General features: G+C 42.3%; 1 protein-coding gene across 1 annotated transcript; it reads left to right on the top strand.

Moving 5' to 3' along the window:
- Positions 1 to 922: 922 nt before the first annotated feature.
- On the top strand, positions 923 to 2,213 carry LOC129755519 (probable N-acetyltransferase san). Its single transcript, XM_055752054.1, has 2 exons — positions 923 to 1,092; positions 1,223 to 2,213. The coding sequence occupies exons 1-2, from the start codon at positions 1,085 to 1,087 to the stop codon at positions 1,836 to 1,838; spliced, it is 624 nt and encodes a 207-aa protein (XP_055608029.1). The 5' UTR covers positions 923 to 1,084; the 3' UTR covers positions 1,839 to 2,213.
- Positions 2,214 to 9,109: the final 6,896 nt, after the last annotated feature.

Genomic DNA, 9,109 nt, shown 5'->3' with positions numbered 1-9,109 from the left:
TTTTATCGGATCAATATTACCCCTTATTTTAAAAAGTTCGAGTCCGTTTGAAAAGGGTAGTTTTATATCTTGTCGAAAATCTTGTCGAAGTAACGTTGCATTTTTTCTGCGGTCTGGATCTTGGTAAGTTTTTATTAATAAAATGAATTCGTTATTGTGTTATTTCAATAAATTTTTCTCGCAATAGATCATTCCAGAAGTTGTTAGGATGATACTTATTTCGCAATCTACTCTGTAGCGCAAAGATGGCAGTTCCCTCAGTGACCTTTGCGGATTTGATCGTAAGTTTTTTTAACGATATATTAAGTGGTTTTCAAGTTATATAATGTTAACATTATTTTCAGTTTCGGTCATCCCAATTCGACTAGGAAAAGGTTCAGGTGTAATGCAACAGATGAGGAAATAACGAACCAAATAACTCGGAACGTTACAGAAATCGGACCGGTAATTATGTATAAACAATTCAATTATTTATGAAGCTAGTTAATAAATGATTTATAAAATTGCCAATTCACTTTATTTTGATTCAGAACTCCATGCATGCAATATTTCTCGAAAAGCCGCAAGCGTTTGAAATAAGGGGTAATTGTCCGCTATGCTTTTAAAATAAGGGGTAATTTTCATCCGATGCAAGCGTTATCAAGCTGAGTACCCCTTAAAGGGTAAAGGGGCTTTATCCGAAAAAAGGAGTTCTCCCAGTCTTATTGAATAACGGGTCAAAAGTATTCGTTAAGGGGTAACCAAAAGTTAGCGTGTGGGCGTTTTCAAATAAAGAAAATTAAAAAAAAAAGTCTCTAGCAATAAATTAAACAATAAATTTTTTTCTGTGTATTATTCCCATGCAGCATAAAAATTCATTCATTCATTATGGCAGATGCACAAGCACAATTTCAGAGAGTTCACTCATCTGTCAGAATCTTTCGTTAAAGAAAAGTTTTCTGAGACTGTGCAAAAATTCTTATACCGAGCATTCGATGCTCCGAAATTTATTCGGTTTTCCCTGTAAATCTGTCTCAGTTACTGGCAAACATTAAGTTATTAGTCGACACTTTAGTTATTTCCTTATCAGCAATCAATCTGAAAAATGACAAGGTAAGTTTGGCCGCTATTGAACCTTTTAATTATTTCCATCCTGTTCCATTAAAAACTATAACCTCAACATAAGTGTATTTGTCTCGGAACGGTGTTTCTATAATAAGTTTTCATTTAAATAAATTTCCAGAGCTAGTATCGAACTTGGCGATGTTACCCATCACAATCTGAAGCAGTTGAAAAAAATTAACACCGTTGTACTACCGGTTTTATACAATGACAAGTTCTACTTGGACGTTCTTGAATCAGGGGAGCTGGCAAAGTTAGCTTTCTACAATGATGTGGTAGTGGGCGCCGTATGTTCCCGTATCGATACTTCCGACAACATGAGGCGCCTGTACATTATGACGCTGGGCTGCTTATCGCCCTACCGTCGGCTCGGTATTGGTTCGGTTATGGTCAAACATATTCTGAATTATGTGGAAAAAGATGGGAACTTCGATAGCATATTTCTCCATGTTAAGGTAGACAACGAGGGGGCGATTGAGTTTTACAAAGGATTCGGTTTCGAAATAGTCGAGACAAAGCAGCACTATTACAAAAGGATTGAGCCGGCCGATGCTCATGTGCTTCAAAAAACGCTCTCCAAAAGAGCAGGCACTCAACAGCAAAATCAACACCACCATCAGAATGGAGTTGCGAATCCTGTTGCTGGGAACAACAACAACAATGCCGTGAACCAGAGCAGTCAAAGTATTCAGAATTCAACCTCCCAACTGCAGCAAGCCCCAGAAAAGAACCGATAAAAATCTAACGAGTTTGCCGGTTCTAGAAGGCGAAGAAATGTCGAGATAAAGACAGAACCGATAGGAATATCTTTTAATTGTTAGATGTTTTATTACATTTCGACATCGAGATCAATAGTTGAGAACCCCTACGATTTTATTTTGAACCTTTTTTAATATGAATATGGTTAGAACAGCAACTGATTAAAGTTTACCATTTAAAACTTCCTGTTTTCTTGTTTGCACAATTTATATTCCGATAAAGTAGAAAACATATGCTCTGTCTATCACCAATTTCTATATCTTAACATAAGGCAGTTTGGTTTGTAATGATTTTCTAGGATTTTCTCGATGTGTAAATCAAAAGCCGAATGAAAATAAAAATTGAAGTATGTATATGCTAAGTTGCTATTTAAAAAATGACAATTCATGTTAGGTTTCCAAAGTGCTGGTGTACCATATGCAAGGCAGTAAAATTTTGTTTTTGCTTGTCAAATTTTCGTTTTAGTTTGATGTTTGCTTCAAAATAATTCATCACTTTATCTGGTGTAACTCAGCTATAGACATAGAAGCTCATTCTGCGAGTAACGTGACTTAAACCTTCAGGAAAGAAACCTGGGTTCAAATTAGCTTCGAAAACCGAACTATTTTTTTAATTTTTTCTTCTCAGAATTTCCATCCCGAATCGTTCTTCCTTTCGGGAAAAAAGTTTTTTTTTTTGTTATTGTTGATTTTTGTTTCTGTTTTATTTTCTATTTCAGATGTTACATTTCAGTAAATAGATTGCATTTACAAAGCAATGTCAGCAGGAAAAAGTGTGTTCCAAAGACCGAACGCATTCGCATTCGAGCTAACATTTCTAGTCTGAAGAGGTTAATGAAGTCAGCATTATGCGGTCAATTTTGGAAAGTCACGTCATGTGGCTCGCAGAATAAGCCCCAAAGTCTCAATAACATTGTTGTTTGGGAAAGTGAAACGTCTGTTGTAGCGTAGCTGCTCATTTGAATTTTTTTTCTGGGATTTTCATCCTGTAGGATGATTCATCCCTAAGCTCATTTGAATCATATCAAACTAAAAATATAAAGTTTTATTTCATTTATATTTAACAGAGGCCAGAGCATTGGCAGCGGTAAGTGCTATCCCGCCCAGGTGTTAACCCGGGGCACATCCTAGGTCTTATTTTAGCTTTAGCAGCTCAGTCGCGCACCGGTAAGTGCTAAACTTGTTTCCATTTTGCCACTCTGGTGACGCACCGATGGGTGTTGTTGTCGATTTTTGCTTTTCTTTTGTAATTTTTCATTATAGACACTTAAAGCATGGTCGGTATCATGATGAATCTAGAATCTTGATTCATCATGGTCGATATTCAAATTTCTTCTTCGTTTCGATTTTTTGTCCAGAGAATTGACTCCTGCTAATATTGGTCAGACCAAGGTTTCGAGAAACACTATACACACCTTGGGTCCGACACAGATTTTGCCCAGATTTTTGTTCTGAGTGCCCAGATTTTACAGACTTTCAGAATTGAGTAATGAAATCTATATTCATACATCGGATATGATCCGTAACTGCCAGATTATATTTACAAATCTTGCTTGTATGCATTTCACCAATCATTCATTAAACTTAATTTTTCAAATTAGATCGGCATGAAAGTTTTTTTTTTTTTTTTTTTTTTTTTTTTTTTTTCTGGGAATTTAACATTTAGATGTCATTCTTCCCTATTTGCACTCTTAAATTTCGAATAGGAGTTTTGTGGTTTCTAGGAAGTTTAATAACTTTTCCTCTTCGTCTGGGCAATTTGAGAGTATTTGCCGTAAGCTGCTGGCCAATCGGCAAGCTACTCTTTGTACCTCATATGTTGAGCAGTCGACTAATATGTGCTTCACAGAAGCTATGCAATTGCATGAGGGGCAAATGGGGGGTTCTTCTTTATCCAAAAGATACCCCTGGGTGAGCCTGGTATGACCGATTCGTAGTCGCGTTAGGGCAGTCCTTTCTCTGGGGTTTTTCCGGTCGATCCATTTGCGGGGGCAGTTCTTCACTTCTCTGAGTTTGGCGGTTTGATTTGCTGACCAGTCTCTCTCCCAGGCGAGGAAGATTTTGTTTGAGGTATCACGATAAGCGTCCTGTTGCGGGATGGGTATAGATGGTGGGGTCAGGTTGGCACCTATAGAAGCCAAGCGGTCGGCAGATTCGTTGCCGGGTATGCCAGCGTGACCGGGGATCCAAACCAGGGTGGCTCTTTTCGTTAAGGCCTCGTGGGATATGGAAGATATCCAGGGGTGTTTTATGCTGCCCTTGGCGACTGCTTTCAGCACACTTGCGGAGTCGGAAAAGATGGTTGTAGAGGTTGGTTGATTTGGCATGTTTTGAAGGGCATCCAATAGGGCGTATGCTTCGGCGCTAAAGACGGAGCACTGAGATGGTAGAGCAAGGCTGCGCTTGTTGAGAGGATCCTCGATGCCACAGCCGACTTGATCGTTAATGGTTTTGGAGCCGTCGGTGTATATGTGAGTCGTCGTCCTGTATTTTCTGTCAACTAGTTCGTGAAAAAGAGGTAGTACTGTGCAGGGGTGTTGACCGGCTTTGATTTTTAGGGATAGGGAGAAGTCAATAGGTGGTGTTTTTTCGGTCCAGTATCGAAACGGAGGTTTCCTCCTAGGACAAACAGATGGAAGGGAGCAGTTTATGAGATTTTGGAGTATGATGTTGGTGCGGATAACTAGGGGCGCATCACTGTTGCCTCCAATGGCAAGCCAACGGACTGATTTAGAGGTAAGGTGTTTGGCAACCAGATAGTTGAACGGAAGTTGGCCGCATTCGGCCATGATCGATACGATAGGGCTTGTGACAAACGCAGAACCAACTGTTCGGATGCATCCGTTGTATAAAGGTTCAAGTTTGTGATAGAGCCTAGGGCCGGATCTGCTGATAAGACCCAGACCATATAGCGCTGATGGCAGTAACCATCCATGAACAAATTTGACAAGGGAGTCCCGATTTGCATGACTTGGGGTTTTACTTAGGATACGGAGTAGGTTTAATTTGTTCTTGGTGTTCTTTCTAACTTGGTTGAGATGAGTAGAAAATGTTAGTCGGTCGTCAATCCAAACACCCAATAAACGGAAGGAATGGACGAAGGGGATGGACTGGTTGAATAGTTTCAAGGGAGGGAGTTTTTTAAGTTTTTTCCTGTTAGGGCCAAGATGCAGAAGTTTAGATTTATCAGGGGAAAATCGGAAACCTATTTTTGGTGCCCAAATGGCAATTTTGTCTAAGGCTGTTTGTAGCCTGTTTCGTGTTAGGCGGGCAAATGCAGATATCGAGATGAGCAGGATGTCATCCGCGTATACAAGAATCTTGATGTTTTCGGGAATGATTTTGAAAATAGAGTTTATAGCAATCAGAAAGAGGGTAGGAGAGATAACTGATCCTTGCGGGACCCCTGTAGGCATTTGTCTTGGGCTGGAGAGAGAGTTGTTGACAAGTACCTGAATAGTACGGTTTGTTAGAAAGCTTTGGATATATAGATGTAATCTGCCGGAAATTCCCCAGTCTCGCAAGGAGGTGAGTATGGTGTTATGTTCGACGCAATCAAATGCTTTGGATAGGTCCAGTGATAATAGATCAATGTGTTGGCTTCGACTTAAGGCATCATCCAGAATGCACTCGAGGAGGCAAAGATAGTCATCGGTTGATCGGCCGGGACGGAAAGCGTATTGACGGTCGTCTAAGAGTAGTTTTTGATCAATAATGGTGTTGAGGCGGTGATTGACTAGTCTTTCCATGATTTTGCCGGAGCAGTCAATCAAAGTGATAGGGCGATAACTATCGATGTTACTTGGATCTTTTTGGGGCTTGGGGATAGGGACAACAAGACCGCGTTTCCAGTTGTTTGGTATCGAACCATCATTCCAAATTTGGTTGATTATATTTAAAAATGTTGTTTTGGCTGATAGGGGCAGGTTTTTGAGAAACGGGTATCCGATGTCATCGGGCCCTGAAGATAGACCCTTGACTTTATGAAGGGCCGTGTTGAGTTCATCTAGGGTAAAGTCGGAGTTGTAGGAACAGCTGAGAGAAAGATGTGGAAAAGATGGGAGGGTTTCTTCGGGAGGTGTTGAATTTTGATTGACAGTGTTGGTTGAGGAGAAATGTTTGCAGAAGGCTTCGGCGAGAAGGAGTGGGTCATTGGTGTAGTTTTGGTTAAGGAGCAAATGGAACTGATTTTTGCGGGGTTCTCCGTTAAGGATTTTAATTTTGCTCCAAAGGACTTTGGAAGGAGTGTTGGGGTGAATTTCTTCGGTAAACTTAAGCCAACAATTGTTTTTCGCGGTCCGAACTGCGGATCTGGCTTCAGCCCTGGCATTTTTAAAAGATATTAAAGCATTTTGTTTATTGGGATGGTCATTGGGAATACGTCTTAAGAGTCGAAGAGCCTTCCTTCGTTTTTTTAGGGCTTCTCGGACCTCAGGCCCCCACCATGGGACCGAGGTTTTACCTGGTGTTCCGCTTGACCGGGGAATAGATTTGGAACCCGCTTCCAATAGGATGTTGTTGAATTGTTCGAGGGAAATAGAGTCGTTAACGGAGAGGAGACTTTCAATGTGGGTTTGGTAGTCATCCCAGTTGGCTTCATCGTATCGCCAGCGAGGCCTTGTGGCGGCTACAGGGGAGGGGTGTTGCAGATTTATTAAGAGGGGAAAGTGGTCACTCCCACCGTTGTCTTCTAGGGCTTTCCAACCGAATTTAGGCCCGAGAGTCCAGGATACTATGCTTAAGTCAATAGCTGACGTGTTGCCCGTACGGGGGCATAAACGTGTAGGGGAGCCATCATTGAGGATGGTTAGGTAATTAGTTTGGGCAAAGTCCTCGATGAATTCACCCTTTCGGTCAACGTTTTTACTCCCCCACTCAGTAGAGTGGGCGTTAAAATCGCCAAGTAGAATGAAAGGGGTTGGTATTTGTGGGATCAGATCATCAAAGCCCTTGGTGTAGTCTTCGTATGATAATGACGGCGATGCATAAAGGGAAACTACAGAGATCTTGATGGGGGCTTCGAGACGAACGCAGATAGTGTTGAGGGAGGAATTTGTGTTAACTATGTTACAATTAATTATTCTTTCTAATTTGACGATACGATAAGAGCTTATTTTGCAAACATTTTACTTTACCCATTCCCCTCATAGATAAACCAAAAGCGCAAATGCAATAAACATTTCTCTGAGTGCTTAGAGGAAGAACACTGAAATAAAAACTAGCTCAAACAGGAAACAACTTTGAGTAAAAAACGCTCGGCGTGTAAGTTAAAAACCAAAATAAACGAAAGAAGCTTTAAAAGTTGGCAGCAGTGCCTTGCCATTCGCGTTTCCGGAAAAAAGCCACAAAGAAGGCAATAGTGTCGGTGCGAGCAAATCGGTCGGAACAACGCTGTCGGCCAAAAAACCAAAACGGATACCCGTGCAGCGGGAGCAGGAACCGACAGGTAAGCAGAACGATTTTTCTGCGAATAAAGGCAGTATCTAATAGCGTGTTGATTCTAGACGCTCCGCCGATTGGCCGCCGGAACAAGCCATTCCGAAACGGAAAAGTTGGCAAATACGCAACAATCGAAAGGTCTGAGCCCGTGGGCCAAGAAAGGATTTCCATAATTCCGTTCAGCTTCCGATCGAGCGGGAGAAAGGTAAGCGAAAAGCTAAAAAACATTTATGTACGGCAATTAACCAAGACGCACATGCTCACAGATTTGCCACTCCGATTGGCCGTCGGAACAAGCCATTCCGAGCCGGAAAAGTTGCTTTTGTGTTCTCACAAGAGGCCAAAAGTTTGATCCGTGGTCGAAGAAGGCATCCCGGAAAGAATTTCTACCATTCCGTTCAACTTCCGATCGAAGCGAAAGAGAAAGGTAAGCGAAAAGCTGAATCATTAATGAATGGCCATTAACCAAACAACACACATGTTCGCAGATTTGTCGTACCGATTGGCCAATTCAAAAGCCGGCCACGCAAGCACAGAAGGTTGCCAGCCAAAACAGAAAACACATACGAAGGGGTCGGAAATCGTAGGTACAAGCCATTTAAAATCGTCACGATTTACCGACACTTTTTCCCTTCAACAGGGCCCCTTCTTCTTTCTTTCCCCCATTCTTCTTCCGTCTACGACAAGCTTTCTTTTCGTCTGCGACGAGTCACTCTTACCGTCGACGACCCTTCTACCTCTGAGTGACAATTCTGTCCGGGTTACGCCAGCACAGCACTTCTTGTGGCACCATATTACCAGCATTATCACTTGGTGCTATCCAGCGAACGAGCGATCAGCATTTCATTCCGCATCTAGACAGTAAACCGAGCATTTCGTCAGGCGGTACCCACCGCGTGTGTGTCAACGAGTGGTGCAATTGTCGTCGAGGCACCCTTTCACTTGTTGGCCAGCAGATGACAAACGACCAGTGGCCAAGCGGAAGTCCACGGAGTGGACGAATTCATCGAAAAGCGAGGCAGCGCATGCATCAGGTTTTGAGCAGGATTGAAGGTGAAATCAGTGCGAAAGGTGGCCGAGTAGCGAGCCATATCGCACGTGTACCAGCGGAAAGCGACATCAAATTCTGGTGCCACTGTGCTCCGGAAATCGAAAGCGGGATTGGCGCGACAGGTAGCGAAGCAACGAGCCATTGCAGGCGTGCGCCTGCAAGTAGCAGAATCGACGGTCGGCGCTTGAAAACAGACAGCGCATGCGAGTCGAAGTGGTGGTCCGGATCGACAGCAGGTGTATCAGCAAGGGGGCAACCGCCCACGCATCGTAGGAGATCGGGGCACAACAAGGTGAGGTGCAGGCCCCAAGCGAAAGCCGAACCGCCAGGGAGCCGCCCAAAGCCAGCCAAAAGGATACCGGTGGCGCTGAAGACTCAAGCATGCACGTAAGTCGTTTTTGCAACATGTGAGGGTGGGAGAAATAATGGGTTTTGAAATTTAGCAACACTTCAATAAAAGTTGCACAATTTCTGTTTGCAAATACATTTTGATTTATTCTGTGGCACCGACCAACATCAGCCCATAATAAATGGCGCCCAACTAAATCGAACCTAATTAGTTGTGTTTGTTCGATAAATTTATAATGCTAATCACAAACATCGTTATTTTTGTGTATGCTCATGATTATGATGATTATTATTAATATTCAGTAATTATCATTAATATTAGTCGAAATTATTATTGCTCTTTTTTGGAAATATCGTATCGTTCGTCGATAATTTTGTTTTGTAACACACTTATACTGGTCTTTGATCCACT

This window comes from Uranotaenia lowii, chromosome 3 (genome assembly GCF_029784155.1).
Source record: "Uranotaenia lowii strain MFRU-FL chromosome 3, ASM2978415v1, whole genome shotgun sequence".
NCBI lineage: Eukaryota > Metazoa > Arthropoda > Insecta > Diptera > Culicidae > Uranotaenia > Uranotaenia lowii.
This window is presented reverse-complemented; position numbering and strand designations above follow the sequence as displayed.